A 16,094-nucleotide genomic window follows, 5' to 3' on the forward strand; every position below is an offset into this window, starting at 1 on the left:
TGCCTGTGGAGTGTGTTTCCTCTGTGAGTAAAACTTTCACTTCACTGTGGCTTGCTCTTGGACTCTCTCCTGTGCGAAGCCAGGAACCCACACTTGGCAGCCATCCCAGGGTCTCTGACATGACCTGGAATGTGACCCATGCTTTTGAGCTCCACTCTCTGTGACAGACATACAGTTAAAATATTTTGATAGTGATATATAAATATACATATTTCTTCATTAATGTACTCAATAACCAGACCTAGGATCAAGTCTAACTACTAGTGTAATTTTGGAGTAATTATGAATATGAATGGTATTTCAAGATCTCTGCAATACTATAATATGATCTGAAAACACTTGTGATGTCTATCAATGACAGAGTCACAGTTACTGTTAATATACTGTGGTTTATGGCCTCTATTCCAGATTGAAGGGGATGCTAAATTTCAGTTAGGGGTTAGAGAAAATAATGCCATTTTTCTTCCGCCAAATGTTCACAGACCACTGACTTCTGCCCATAGATCTCAGGCAGCAGGGTTAAGACTGCTGGTCTAGTTAGAGAGAACAGCTTGGAAGAGGCTCAGGTAAGAAATTACAGAGTGTGAACCAGGTGAGCTTGTGTGAAATGAGAGGAGACGTGATGGGAGAAGGGGCTAGAAGGGTCATATCTTGAGGAGATCAGACCCATCTGGATTTTACTTGTTCATCGGAAGACATTTTTTGATAATGAAATTTTATTTTTTATAACGATGTGTTATGAAAGGAATACATGCCCATTTATATTAGAAAGTAGAGAGAAGGAAAAAAGAGCATCATTTAGTGTTCCCCTGGTCAAGGCAATCTCTACTGTGATCTCGGTTAATCACTCATGGCCGAGGGAGGTGGTGTGGTATGGTGGTTAAGGAACCGACCCTGGAGTCAGGGGTTGGGGGTTTGAATCCTGACTCTGCCCTTTAACTTTTCTGTTTTCTTATCTGTAAAATGAAGGTGAAACAACTCTCATCAAGTTGTTTCCAGAATTAAGTAAGTCAATTCATATAAAGTGCTTAGAATGGGCCATAATTAGCACTTAATAAATATGGGCTTTAATAACCTCTTCTTCCAATCACTCCTCGGTGCCTGCCTATTTTCTGTATTTGCTTACTTGTAACCTTCAAATAGATACACATATAATTTTATATCCTGGTTCTTTCTTTTAATATTATTACATAAATATTTTTAATACTATTATAAACTGTTCATAAGCATTGTAAATGCCTAAGTAATATTCCACTTGGGTATATGACCCACACTTTAGATAACTATTTCCTTATGATGGGACATTTCATTTATTTCCCGTTTTCTGTGGTAAGAGTTGAGTGGGCTTCAGTGTGGTTCAGTGGCTGTTTATTGAGCACATAACTCTTGAGGCCCGCCCTGCTCTGTTTGGAGGGCGCAGAGATGAATAAGGCAAGCTTTCTGGTCTGCAGGGGCACACAGACACACGTTCAGGGTTATAATTGGCCTCAGTGTGGAGAACGGATTGGATATGAAGAATCCGGAGAAAGCCTGGAGGAGGCAGGTAGTAAAGGGGCTGATGGAACTGATGGCGGCAGTGAAAAGGAGAGGGTGGAGGGGGACGAGCCGGTCAAATGGTCAGGACCTGGCTGCTGGCTGGTGGGGCTCGTGAGTAGGTTCAGTGGGAGAAGGCAAGGAAAAGTCAAAGAGACCACGGTTTGAACTTCAGGAGCTAAGGTGGGGGAGGTGAGGGGATGGTAAAACGAAGTGGTCAGGAGTTTGGGCTTTGATGCCCAAAGTGAAAGTGTTACTCACTCAGTCATGTCCGACTCTGCGACCCCACAGACTATATAGCCTGCCAGGCTCCTCTGTCCATGGAATTCTCCAAGTAAGAATGCTAGAGTGGGTTGCCATTTTTTTCTCCAGGGGAATCTTCCCGACCCACGGATGGAACCTGGGCCTCCTGCATTGCAAGAAAATTATTTCCCACCTGAGTCACCAGGGAAACCCAGATGGAGCTTTAAAGTCAAGCCTGACGCTATCACATATGACCTGTGTGAGCCTGATCAAGCTACTTAAGTTTTCTAAGCCTCAGTTTCCCCATCTGTAAAGTGGGGATACTAATGAATCTTCCTGGAAGCGTGGTGATCAAGTCAGATTATATATGAAAAGTATATAACAGATATGATGAACTGGGAGTAATCGTAAGAGTCCTGTGGCATATCAGTTCCACTCTAAGTGTGTGTGTGTGCTCGGTCATGTCCAGCTCTGTGCGACCTCATGGACTGTAGTCCACCAGACTCCTCTGTCCCTGGGATTTTCCCAGCAAGAATACCACTCTAAATACTTCATATGTATTAATTCACCTTAATGCTCACAACATCCCTACAGGAGAGGTGCTCTTAGCATCTCAGTTCTATAGATGAGGAAGAAGGCTCAGGGAGTTTGGTCAAGGTCTTGCTCAAGGTCTCACAGCTAGTCAGCAAGTGATCCAGCCAAGACTCATACTGAGATAGGCTTGCATCAGAGCCCGTGCTCTTAAGGACTGTGCTTTCTCTCTCTCTGCCTCACTCTGTCCATGCTTACTGCAGGACACCAGAGGGAAGTCCCTGTGGCAACACCCAGCAGGTGGCTGGAACTTGTTTTAAACCCAGGACATCTGTCAGAGTGTAGGATCGCCTGGGCAGAGATGAGTGGAGGCCACAGGGAAGGATGAGATTGCCCAGGGAGAGTGAGACATGGACAAACTCTAATGTAGTGGGTAGCAGAGGGAAGAGGCGTTGGCCAAGGAAGTGAGAAAGACCTTTCAGAAAAGCAGATGAGAATCAGGACCAGAAGGTATCATGAAATTCAAATGTACAAATGGAATCGTTCGCGTCAAATGCTGCAAAAGAAAGATAAGAACTGCTCATAGGTCCTTGGTGACCGTGGGGAAGCAGGTAGAGCAGAATGACGAGGGGCGGGGACCTGGACTGCAAGGAGTTGAGCAGAGATGGACGAAGTGGCTGCAAGGAGGAGGGCAGACACGGAAGGTGGCTGCGAGCAAGCGGGACAGTCATAGCAGACTTGAATTCCAACGCTGACTCTGACCTTTATCAGGTGTGTGACTTTATGGGTGTCGCTTAACATCCCTCAGATGCTGTTTCCTTATTGTTAAAGTCAGGAACTGAGCTTCATCCCTGGGGCTGCTGGAATTTGATGGCCAGTGAACTCAGAGCCCCTTGCTGGCAGTAAGAGTTGAATTGGCTGAGATCACGTGCTCTAACTTCCGTGGAAGTAGCTTGAACTTTGATGAGCGTTCTCCAAAGGTAAATCTTGCCCTGGACTTCCCTGGTGGTCCAGTGGCTGAGACTCCACGCTCCTAATGCAGGGGGCCTGGGTTCCATCCCTCGTCAGGGAACCAGGAGTGCCACATGCCACAACTAAAGATCCTGCATGCTGCAATGAAGATCGAAGATCCCACGTGCTGCAGCTAAGACCTGGTGCACTTGAATAAAATAAAATAAATGCTTAAAAAAAACAATGGTAAAGCGTGCCCACAGCTACTCCGTCTCCGGGGATGGTTCTGACAGTACTGATGAGCCCTCCTCAGGCACCCACTGCCCGCAGCCTATCCGTCAGCTGAGATCTGTGATGTTGTGTTGATTGGACCCCTGCCTGTGCCTGGGGCTGAGAGAAGACCCCCACGGATCTCTTGTTTGTGTGATAAACCACGGCACCAGGATTTGAGCCCTGGTGCTCTACCCACCGCCCGTGCCCCATGAGATCTAGGACTTGGCTGTGTGGGCCAGTGGTTAGGACTCTGCTTTAGGACAGAGAGCATCCAGGTTGCAGGTGTGGCTTTGCAGTTGACTCCACGAGGATCCTTGGGCCGATTCCTTAACCTCAGTGTGCTGCGACGCTTTTTAAATTTTTGTTTATTTATTTTTGGCTGCACTGAGCTTTCCTCTCTATGCATAGGCTTTCTCTAGTCATGACAAGCGAGGGCTAATTTCCAGTTGTGGTGTGCGAGCTTCTCATTCTGGTGGCTTCTCTTGTAGCATGGGCTCAGTTGGTGTGGTTCATGGGCCTAGTTACCCCAGGGAATCTGGGATCTTCCTGGACCAGAGATCGAACCTGTGTCCCCTGCACTGGCAGGTGGATTCTTCTTCACTGGACCACCAGGGATGTCCCTGCCCTGACTCTTGATGTTGAGTAGGAGAAAAATGTGTCCAGAGTCAGGCTTTGAGTTTTGTAGGGCAGGACGTCTTACAGTTCAGCTGGGAATCATGGGGCATAATCTGAGGGCCAGCTCTTTGGTTCTCATATCACGGTGTGTGTCTTGAGAATTGTCCTGCGTTCTCTCTCCATCTGTTTCCTCCTTTTTCCCTCACTTCCTTTCTCAATCTATAGCATTTTAAAATCTTATATTCTCTTCTCTTCTGACCACATGCCTCATCCACCCAGTCATTCATTCAACAAACTTGAACTGGGCCCCTAGAAAAAGCATCATGCTGGAGACAGGGAAACGTCAAATGGGGATTGAGAGATAAATACGGTTCAGCTCTGCCTTAAAGGGGTTTGAAATCTAGTGAGAAGAGTAACATATCTAAACAGCAAACTGAAATTGACCCATTTACAAGTGTCTTAGAACCAGGGGACAATCCACGGGCCTCGGAGCCCCGGGGAGGATGAATTCTACTTAAAAGAGGTAGGAAGGGGTAAGGAGGAAGTAGCATTTTTTTTTTTTTTTTTTTGGAAGTAGCATTTGAGATGCTCCTTGACATGTAAGTGAGTGAGCATCCAGAGTAGAGGAGTGAAGGGCATCTCCCCTGGGAGAGGTACAAGGTCATAGAACGTGCTGGTTGGTAAGGAAAGCACCTGTTGGGTTCAGGGAAGGTGGCGGGAGGGTTGGGGTAGGCTCCAGGCCGGGCGAAAGGCGAGTGGCATTGAAAGATGGGGCTCCTCTCTGCCACCCTCTCTTTTTCTTCTGCTCTCTCTCCTGCTCCCCTTAACCTTCACTGAGCCGCTTTCTCCTCTCTGCCTGCAGCATCCTCTCTGTCTTTCATCTCTCCGCTCGTCTGCCTTTCCTCCTCTCTAGACTCTTTCAGGGAGGTGGGGAGTAATAGATTGTGCACCAGCTGGCTGTTCTGTGAACTGAGCCCTTGGCCCCTGCAGCAGCCGTGTCCGGGCTCCCGGCACCCGTCCTGCAGGCCAGGCCAGGGGAGGGCGGGGGAGCGGTGTGCAGGTCTCCACCATGCACTTCCGTCCTTCGGTGACAGCCCAGACAATTTATACATCCTGTTGGCGGAGGCCATATGTTGAAATAACCTAGGTCATTTCCTCATTTAATACCATCCATAAACTCTAATAAAAATGTCCTGGAGCCCAGTGGTCCGGGGGAGGAGAGTCGCTGGGTTTGGAAGGATGGGAGAGGGGACCAGGATGCGGGTGGGTGGGAGGTGAGGGGCCATCAGGGGAAGATCAGAGGACTCGAGGCTGAAGCCCATGCCCCGCCTGATGAGCGCCTTGTTTCCTTTCCTGCTCCCCACGCTCTGTCCTGCTGCCGGCTGCAGTGTGTCAGATTCTCCCCAAGGGCGTGGTTGCTGTCCTGGGACCATCCTCCAGCCCAGCTTCCAGCTCCATCATCAGCAACATCTGTGGGGAGAAGGAGGTGAGTGCTGGGCCAGGGTGGGGGCCCTCTCTGTGGGCTGGCAGCCTGTGCCTCGAGCCCAGAGAGATCCTGGACTCATAAGGGCGGGAGGTGTCACTAATAACAACCATACAAGGAAAAGAAGTGGGCCTTGGTAGGCACTTACTTTTTTTAGTTTGTTTGGATGGAGGGGACTCAGAGGAAAAGTTTCATAACAAGGCATTCAAGCTGAGCTCCTCCTAGTCTTGGGGCCCTGTAGGGGGCAGAGCAGAGGCGGTCCCTTGGTGGATGAGAGGAGAGGGAAAGGCTGGGGAGGGTGGTCCAGGGGAGGCTGAGAGGGCTAAAGTCTGAGCCCCACAGGAATGCTCCAGAATATCTGTTTAGATATTGGGATTCTGGGGAGGAATGCCTCTGCGGCCAGGCCTTGCTACAAATGGTGGCTTCCGTGGTGGCTCAGATGGTAAAGAAGTTGCCTGCGATGCAGGAGATCCGGGTGTGATCCCTGGCTTGGGTAAATCCCCTGGAGAAGGGCTTGGCAACCCACTCCAGTATTCTTGCCTGTAGAATCCCATGGACAGAGGAGCCTGGCAGGCTATATAGTCCATGAGTCACAAAGAGTCAAACACGATGGAGTGACCAACAGTTCCGCTTGCTACATTTTAGTGCTGAAATGAAGTTTGAAAACTTACTTCTATTTCATAAGTTCTCTAGAAAAAGAGATTTTATTTTGCTTTCTTCTTCATTCAGCAGTTCCAGTGTTTATTTCTCCAAAGTGCTGTATCCATTCCCTCTAGTTCTTGTTCCCCAGGAGATAAAAATGCTCGATTCTTAGGGAAATGACAGGGCGAAGCTTTGGACTGTATTTGCGCACTAAATCTTTATTCTAAAAAAGAAAATGGAAACTTTTTAAACGAGAATTATTTACACCTATATTAAAATCTTAATGGGTAAAATAATGTAAAAGAGAGAAAAAGAAGATGCTTGGGCACAAGTTTCTGAGAGAGGGCTTGCTCCCTGTTCCAACAACTCTCTCCCTCCTTTTCCCAAAGGAGAAAACAAACTGGAACTTTCAGCGATTCTACTGCTGGAAGCTTTCCTAGTCCATCTGGGAATCAATCAGTCCTTCCTCTTCAGATATATTCCTGGGAGATGGTGGCAAAGTGACACCGTAGCCTCCGAGTGGACTTCTAGATAGGTCTTTTGGGGACAGATGGAGCTTGATGGTCAGAAGCTGGGGAGGTGGCAGAGCAGAGGGACTGGGGAATGGAAGGGTCAGTCTTGCACCTGTCATAGGAGCCTGGAGGCTCAGACTTCCAGAAGCTTTAGCCTTGGGAGAGTCCAGTTCTTACAGCAGGACGGGGCTCCTGCTTTGTGAGTTGCTCTCACAGGGGCAGTAGAGCAGCAGATTGGCCTCTGCCCACCCCAGGAGGCTCTCTGGAAGCCACTTCCTTCCCGTCTGCACTTCTCTTACGATCAGAGGGCTTGGTGAGTCCCCAAGGCTTTGAGAAGAATATTGAATCTTCTCTGTGTTTTGAGCCCACTCTAAGAATTGTTACCAGCACAGTAGAATGCCCTGTGGTCCCAGCCCCAATCCTGCAATGGGTCTTCCTTACCACTCCCTGTAGGTGGAACCCCTGAGCTTCATACCAGAGATAAGGTTTGTGCTGACTACTCCCCATCCCTACTCCCAGCCATCCTGAAAGATGACTCCTGCGCCAGCCCAGGCCAAAAAAAGAGCTGCTGTCGCACCGCAGTCCCTTCCAGCATCTCACAGCCTTCAGCCCCCGTGAGCTGGACCTGATGTTTAACTTAAATCTTTCTCGCTGGCTCCAAGTAACAGCTCACATCTATGGCAGGCTGTTACTTCCCGCTTGCTGTGATCTTCACCAAGTGAGGTTGCCAAGCTACCCATTGTCTCTTGTCTTCTCTCTCTCTCTCTTTTTCTCCCCTCTCCCTCCTCCCCAGCACTTTCATCTCTGTCCCCTGCAGTCACCCCCCAACAAGTCTCCACTCCAGAATGGCCTCCTCTTGGGGTTCAGTGGTTATTTTATCTCGGCGATCACATGCTTTAACCCCGCTTGGCATTTCAGGCCGGAGGCGGAGACCCCGAGTTGCACCCATCTTCCCATCCTGCTGCCAGGGACCCCGTGCCATTGACCAGCCAGACAGGCTGTGCTGCCCAGGAAACCACCAGACAGTTACCCCTCATCTGTCTGGTCATGTTCCTTTCAGAGCAGCCTTTCCTTTCCATTCAGATTATGCATTTCTTTTAATATTTTATGAGGCTGAACTGCCTTACACTGATTCCCCTCAGCTTCAGGAAAAAGAAATGGAGTCTTCACCAAGGAGTTCATCCCCTTAAATGCTGCTAACGTCTCTGCAGGTCCTGCAGCTGGCAGCTTTCTGCCTCACTGCCCTTCCCCTCCATGCTGCTCACCTCTTTCCCTGATCCACACCTCCATGCTGATGTCCTAGGATGCATTTGTAATTGCAGATCAATTACCGATTGATTTTTGTCCTAGAGAGACAATCAGCAGGTCTGGCCTGGCCATCCCCACCTGGACCCATCAGAGTGTCTGGCTGCTTCCACGGCAGCATTTAAGATGCTGGACTGTGGGAGACTTCCCCACCAGCCCCTTCCTAGGGACACCCCTCAGCCCTCGCCCCCTGTACATACAGCCCCAAGAGCTTGTCCAGGAGTTCCTAGATTTGGGAAGAAAGGGGAAAGGGAAAGAGAAAAGACATTGCCTTTATCCCACATGTTAGGCACTCATCTAGTACGTGCTTCACACACAGGGTCTCATTTTATCCTCCCAAAGCTCAAGAAATACCTGTTGTTTCTCCATGTGAATGAAGCCTAGAGAGGGTAAGCAGTTTGCCCCAAATCACACAGCAGAACCTGGATGCAAACCCAAACTCGAAAACTCTTTCTCCTGAGCCTTCACTTTCCTGAGTCTTTTCCTGCTTCATCTCTGGGATCCATAGATCCATGGGAATCTCTAAAGGTGCTTCTATGGGGGGTAAGTTAGCTGCTTATGGAACCCGGTAGGCTGGATGGCCACACAGGGAGGGCCTTGGGCAGAGATCCTCAAATGTGTGAGCTAGCCAGCCTGGCTACCCTGCCCAGCCCTGGCCTCCAGCTTACCCCTCTGTGAACTTTTTTCCATTCACGGTTCGTTTGTGATTCAAGACAGACTGTAGGGTTGCTAAGTATCGGTGGGAAGAAAGACCCCTTATGACACCCCCCAGGTCAGTGTCACTTTTCAGCACCTTCTGTCATTACTCATTAGGCTCTCTCCCCAGGGCTATGCTTTTCAGTCTCTGCTGGAAAATATTGGTTGCCCTCTCTCTATGGTTAAAGGGTTAATCCTAGTTGAATTCAGGAATTTTCTCCCTACTTTCTGCTAAATCTTGACCCTCCCCTCATCCCAGTCTCAGGGGAACTCTGGTCTCTGACTTCTTCCAGAAGCTTAAAAGGATAAGTTAGCAGAATTTTCCAGAGACCATGTCAACATCATCCCAGACTCTGGGCCAGCCCAGACAGAGACAGTTTCTGCAATCGTGCCTGAATAAACCAGTCTAGGAACCAACCAATTCACTATCAGGGAGTTCTTGCCATCTATCCTCAGTCTTGCTCACTTGAAAGTGAGTTAGTTAGTTCAAATGCGCGCTCATAGTAACCTAACCCTTACATTGGGCACCCTAAGTGAGCATGAGGGATGAGGTTTCAGCCCCGTCTCTGGTAGAGACATGGACAGCCTTTAGCTCTTCTGGCTCTGGGTACCAGGGTGACAGAATGCAATCAAGGAGGATGGCAGCTTATTACATTTTAACTTTCCTATTACCTACCCAATAGCCTAAGCCGCCAATAAAGCAGCCATCACAGCCTGTTAATATCTATTTCTGGGAGAACAGAGGCAGAAGGCAGGGGCAGTGCCTCCCGGAAATGTCAGTAATAGACGCAGAGGGAACCTGACACTGTCCTAATGAAGCCAAAGCAGGTATTTATTTACCTGGCTCCATTCGGAGGCTCTCTAGTCGGTTTCCCAGCGTGCAGCGCTTCCCATCCTCATATGTGTCTTCAGAGGAACACATGCCAGGCTTTCACATAGAAATTTTGTCCGGAGCTGGTTTATATATCTGTTGGCTAGGCTGGGTTGAGGGGGCCAGTTGGTTAGTCCCTAGGGCAATATTTTTCTCTTTTTGCCATCTCAGCTCTGATTCATTAACTACAAATAATATAAGGATTATGCCTTCAAGAGCCCTTTGTCTCTCTGCCTAGCAGTGGGCAGCTGAAAATAAAGACCTATTGTTTTGCCTTCTCGAGGCCTCAGAACTCCGTTCCAAGGTCCACAGTCCATTTATCCAGGTCTCTGGCTGCACGTTTTCCCATCCTGGGTCCTGAGCTTTGCCAGAGATGCCATCTCATCTTCCTCCTATAGTGTGGGTGCCCTGACCCCCACAAGCCCCATCTCCGACCAGGCAAAGGTCGCTCATGGAAGAATCCACCCTCTGCAGCTTTATCTCACCCGTCCCTCTTTTCTTTCTCTCTCACTTGTTCTCCAATCTTCCCCGCTGCCCGTTTTTTTTGCTCCTCCTCCCAGGTCCCTCATTTCAAAGTGGCCCCAGAGGAGTTTATCAAGTTCCAGTTCCAGAGATTCACAACCCTGAACCTCCACCCCAGCAACACCGACATCAGCGTGGCTGTAGCTGGGGTCCTGAACTTCTTCAACTGCACCACCGCCTGCCTCATCTGTGCCAAAGCAGAATGTAAGTTTCCCCAGGCTGCCTGCACCCAGACAGTCAGGTCCTGTCTGTGTCAACCGGAGTGGTTTGCCCCTCCCTGGCTGCAGACCACACCCCGCAGGGGAGGGCTCTTTCTGATCTTAGAGATGATAACCAGAAGATTCGGGCCTTCCCAGGTGTCCTTGGCTGTTTGTGTGTGTGTGTATATGTGAAAGAGAGGGCAGTCCAGGGGCCCCCTTTGTCAGAAACTCCCTGAGCGTGGGTCGAACATCGACAAGCACTTTTACAGGGAGACTGGCCAACCGCCAAGACTTTCTGCATCTGCAAATGCAATTCCCACATTTTCAGCCTCATTGTTAAAGAGCCACAAAGAGAGGGGGTGGGGGGTGGAATATAAAATTGGATGCATTTGTATTTGATGGGTTGAAGAGCTTCTTTCCTTGGAGAGCGGGTTTGGCTGATGGAACAAGGTTCAAGGTCAATTCCTGGTAAAGATTTTTTTTTTTTCCTTACAAATGCAGGTTTTAGAAATGTGTTTTCTCTGACTCTCAATTTGCGACATAAATTTAGTGTTTATGAGATTTAGCTAATTTAAGCCAGCACGTTCCAGCAAATCTGCATCTGTGTGCTCCCTGTGACAGCTGTGCACCCACAGGCAGTCAGGCAGGTGCTGGCCACTGGCTCCCACCGCGGCCCAGAGTGCAAGCCCCGCATCTGTGTCCTGTGCACGTTTTACCATGCTGGTCTGGGTGGGCTGCACGGGCAAAGGTATCCCATCCCTGTTCGGGCCTCTATGGCTTCTCAGACCCGCTCAGTGTGGTAAGCCCTTCCTCCAACCTGGAATGCCCACAGCATCTGAAAACAAAAGCCCCCTCCCTGCCAAGGGCCAGACTCGTTTCTTATGGGACCTTTGCACCTCACTGCCTCCACTTGTACATTCATTCATTTATTTAATACAAAATGAGTACTTGCTCTGGGCTACCCAAGAAGCAAAGTAACTGATTCCCAACTATGCATACTTTTCAAATATATATTTTTTATTTTATTTGGCTGTGGCGGGTCTTGGTGGCATGTAGGCTATCTAGATGTGGTTCATGGGCTTCTCTCTAGTCATGGTGGGCAGGCTCAGTACTTGCGCCACTGGCTTAGTTGCCCCGCAGCTTGTAAGATCTTAGTTTCCCAACTTGGGATCAAACTTGCATCCCCTGCATTGGAAGCTGAGTTCTTAGCCACTAGACCACCAGGGAAGTCCCTATGCATTTTTTTTTATGCTTTATTTAATTATTCAACAACCCGGTGATTTTGGAAATGTTGGAATGTCCCATTTTAAAATTCAATACAATTTAAAGTCCAGTTTCTTAGTCTCTCTAGCCATGCTTCAAGTGCTCAAAAACCTCATATGAACAGTGCAGTTAGAGAACATTTCCATCCTCACAAAAAGTTCTATTGGATAGCATTGCTTTAGATGATAAGGTTTTGTGGACAAAGCATTTTGTAGCCCCCAAAAGAGAGAGAAATGTTTAGATAACACTTCATTCTATCTCTCCCTCATGGAGAATTTCAGCACACATTACCATGGGCACTCTGAGTTGTCCTGTGGCCAAAACAACTATTTACCTCAGCATCTTCCAAATAGGTTTGATCATATGCCCCCAAAAGGATGCTGATCTAAAAGCCCACACAGGATGCTAGTGTTCGATGGAACACAGTTGGGATACATTGCGTTCCACCAGGTAGCCTTCCTTGCGTGGCATCTTTACATCACTGAAAGGTTTAACAGAATCAGAGATTCTTCCCAGGAAATTTCTGCCACCAGTCCACTCAGGCAGGACTGCACTGGCTCACACCGTGCATCCAGTGGGGATGCTGGAGGACAGGACAGGCTGTAAATAAGGCCAGGCAAAGGTTGCTCTGCAGCCCTTGTCTGTGCTGGGTTACAGTGTCTCAGCAACCTGACAGGAAGTTCTTTCTTGTGTCTAGCTACCGTCCCTCTTGCTTTAAAGCTGAGCCCTGTTTCCTCTGCTTCAGCTCTTCCTGGGTTTTGGGACGTGAGTTGCTCAGATGTTGTTTAAGCACCTGCCGTGTGCCGAGCACTATGCTAGATATGGTTGCCTCCTAGCCCAGGGCTTTTTCCATTGGAATTGACATTCTCTGACATTCAAACAGTTCCTTGCAGATTGCAAAGCACTTTCACTTATGTTTCCCCACTTTACCTCCCTCTTTCTCAGTCATTCCGAGCTGAGCGAAGAGTCTGGGAGCTGCTAAGTGATTTGACTTAAGGTCACACAGCTGGTACATGACAAATCTGAGCTGGGGCTTCCTCCTCTCTGGCCCCTCCCACCCTTCTGGGCTGCACCAGGCTCAGGAGGGCTCAGGGTGGGCTCTGCAGGGCAGGCACAGTGTCCTGGGCAGGGCAGAGATCTCTCTGGAACAGTGTAGCCCCTTCCTCCCTTGAGTGGGTGCAAGATGGCTAAGCACAGACAGTAATCCTGGAGAGGATGAGTCTGTCTGCTCAGGTGCTGGCAAGGCCGGCCCACAGCCCAGGCAGGACTCATCAACCACACACTGCCGCCTCTGCTCCGAGGAGAAGAACTCATCTCTGGAGGCTGCTGAGTGACTGGCCCCACCTACCAGAGGCAGAAGGAAAGTGGGGCAGAGCAGAAGTTCAAGGGCAAAGAGGATTAAAAATCTAATCAAAGAATGAAGAAATGAGGGACTGAAGGGAAACGCAGCTCAGAGCTTGGGAGGAGACACTCTTCCATCTCCCTTATTAATGCAGGGCCGAGAGATGCTGCAAGTAGAATTAGGAACAAAATTAGGAACTAATTCTATTTTCCTAGCATCAAAATTAGGCATAACAGAGATCATTCTCTGGGGAATCACGCCGCTTACGCTCCTTCTTCCCCAAAGTAGATTTTTAATAAGCAGGTTTTGGACCAAGTACAGTTGTATTGTGGATGGCATTATTTTTCTTTAATGGGAAAAAAAAAAAATCAGAACATCTGTGAGTACCTAGTGCTAGTGAGCTTCGGGGAGGCAAGGTGAGGAGCCCGGGGGTGGCTGTCCCAGTCAACCCCACAGGGCTGGGGGAATTTGCTGTTAGGAGACTTTCAACGAAAGTTGGCGTTCCCTACCAGGGTCCCTGAGGCCCCTTTGGTGAGATCACCCAGCCCTGCCATAGAGTTACCTTTTGAGACTCTCAGGCTGGACCCAGAGACTCTTCATTCAGTTCAGTTCAGTTGCTAAGTCATGTCCGACTCTTTGTGATCCCAGAGACTGTAGCACACTGGGTTTCCCTGTCCTTCACTGTCTCCCGGAATTTGCTCAAACTCATGTCTGTTGAGTCGGTGATGCCATCCAATCATCTCGTCCTCTGTTGCCCTCTTCTCCTGCCCTCAGTCTTTCCCAGAGTCAGGGTCTTTTCCAATGAATCGGCTTTTTGCATCATTGGTTCAGCCTCAGCATCAGTCTTTCCAATGAATGTTCTGAATTGACTCTTCATGGTCACAAGCATAATATGCTGTGTATTTTCCTGGTATTGCTATACATAGTTCAATCATCTTTTTGTTTGTGTTTCATGCTTGCTTTAGCGTTCCTGGGTATTTTAATGACTTTCTTGTGCGTGGCTACAAGCTCTGTGCCCCTACACCCTCTTCCACTTGTGTACCGCCTCTGTAACCTGGAATCAGAAACCTGGGTTTGGACCTTGCTTGGCCTGTGAGTTCTGAGATCTGCCCTGCATCTCTCCTGTTCCAGTGTTTGGTCTCTATGTGTGGTGTATTCATTCTCAGTCATATCTGACTCTTTGCGACCCCCTGGACTGTAACCCGCCAGGCTCCTCTGTCCATGGGATTCTCCAGGCAAGAGTACTGGAGTAGCTTGCCATTTCCTGCTCCAGGGGATCTTCCCAACCCAGGGATCCAACCCTTGTCTCCTGTGGCTCCTGCATTGCAGGTGGATTCTTTACTACTGAGCCACCTGGGCTGACCTGTTTGGTCTCTCCCCAGGAATAATGATGATACCTGCTTCCTGGACCATTGTGGGGGATAAATCCACAGTATGTGAAGAAGCTTAGGAAACAACAAAAGCAGGTCTCAGCTCAGGGATGCCTGCTGGGCCCCAGCAATTAATAAACAAACAAGGACTTCCCTGGGGGTCCAGTGGCTAAGACTCTGCAGGAGTCTCGGGGTTCAATCCTTGACGGGAGAACTAAGACCCCACATGCCATGTGGTGCAGCCAAGAAAATTAAAAAACAACAACAGCAACAAAACAACAAAGAACTAACCCTATCAAACAAACACCCTGGAGAAGTCGAGGGGAGTCCCCGGGTGAGGTTTTTCCCATGTCCATGCTTGCTGTCAGAGAAGGGGGCAGCCTGGATGGCCAAGCAGGGCAGCAGACGGTCCTCCTGGGAGCGAGAAGCCTCCACCTGCCCCTCTATCCCCTCTCTGTCTCCTCCTCTGACCCCCACGGTCTGGCCCTTTCTGTCTTTTCTTGGGGCCAGGTCTAGGCGTGGGATGGGACAAAACTGAAAAGTGGGTAAAATAAGCCCACTGTTCAAGCATTTGAACTTGTTCCGTGCCCCTGCCCCTCTTGCGACACCTCGGACCCTCATCCCTCTCACTCCATCAGAATCTGCTCCCTGGAAAAACAGGGCGTGAAGCCAGCACAGCCGAAGCACCTGCCCCTGTCAGGGGAGGGGAATGGACCAGTACTGGGTTTAGGTGCTCCGGGCAGAGTTCACCAACTCACTGCATCCTCACCACCACCCTCTAGTCGGTGTTACGTCAGCTGCCGCCCGCAGAAGCTTAAAGTGAAAGTGTGAATGGGCTTCCCTGGTGGCTCAACTTGTAAAGAATCTGCCTGCAATGCAGGAGACCCAGGTTTGATCCCTGGGTCGGGAAGATCCTCTGGATTCACCAGAAGGGAATGGCTACCAACTCCAGTATTCTTGCCTGGAGAAAATCCTATGGACAGAGAAGCCTGATGGGCTACAGTTCATGGAGTCGCAAAGAGTCAGACACAACTGAGCAACTAACGCATTCTCCAGCTGGGAGTGTTACCGTTTTCCAGGATCAAAGCCTGAAGCCCAGGGAATCAGCCAGTGGAGAGGGAAATGATTACTTATTCCTGTTTTTGGATACAAGCATCCTCTGTGTCCCCGGCAGACCCATCACTCAGGTCTCTGTGTCCTTGTCCTGCAGCCCGTCCAACCCCTGCTGTGCCTTTCTCAACCTGTCCATCCATCTCCTGCCCCACCTCCCAGTCCCAGAAGCCAGCCTCCCCCCTTCCTGGAATAGCCAGCCTGCTGGCTTTCACATCGATCCATCCCATCACATCCTGAGCGATACTAATAGGTTCCCCAGGCCCCCTCTCAGCCTTGGACTTGGCAGCTAGACCCGCTGCTGGGCTAAGGGTCCAGCAAGATAGGGGGGTCAGGGTGGAGATGGAGGGGAAGCTGGGGAGAAAGCAGCTTTGAACCCCTCTGGTGACAGCTGCCTTTGACAAATACCTTAGTTCCATTAAGGGGTTCCTAGTGGCACAAATGGTAAAGAATTTGCTTGCAGTGCAGGAGACCCAGGTTCCATCCCTGGGTTGGGAAGATCCCCTGGAGGAGGGCGTGGCTACCCACTCCAGTATTCTTGCCTGGAGAATCCCATGGACAGAGGAGCCTGGCAGGCTACAGTCCATGCAATTGCAAAGAGTCGGGCAGGACTGAGTGACTAACACACTTGG

General features: G+C 49.5%; 1 protein-coding gene across 3 annotated transcripts in view; it reads left to right on the forward strand.

Moving 5' to 3' along the window:
* GRIK4 (glutamate ionotropic receptor kainate type subunit 4) overlaps positions 1–16,094 on the forward strand; it is a 500,430-nt gene that overhangs the window by 321,118 nt on the left and 163,218 nt on the right. For all 3 annotated transcript variants that reach the window (XM_070803553.1, XM_070803555.1, XM_070803554.1), the window contains 2 exons: positions 5,535–5,632; positions 10,216–10,381. In XM_070803553.1, the coding sequence (XP_070659654.1) occupies positions 5,535–5,632; positions 10,216–10,381 (264 nt within the window). The remainder of the gene's footprint in view (positions 1–5,534; positions 5,633–10,215; positions 10,382–16,094) is intronic.

The sequence above is a fragment of the Bos indicus genome, chromosome 15 (genome assembly GCF_029378745.1).
Source record: "Bos indicus isolate NIAB-ARS_2022 breed Sahiwal x Tharparkar chromosome 15, NIAB-ARS_B.indTharparkar_mat_pri_1.0, whole genome shotgun sequence".
In the NCBI taxonomy this organism is placed as follows: domain Eukaryota; kingdom Metazoa; phylum Chordata; class Mammalia; order Artiodactyla; family Bovidae; genus Bos; species Bos indicus.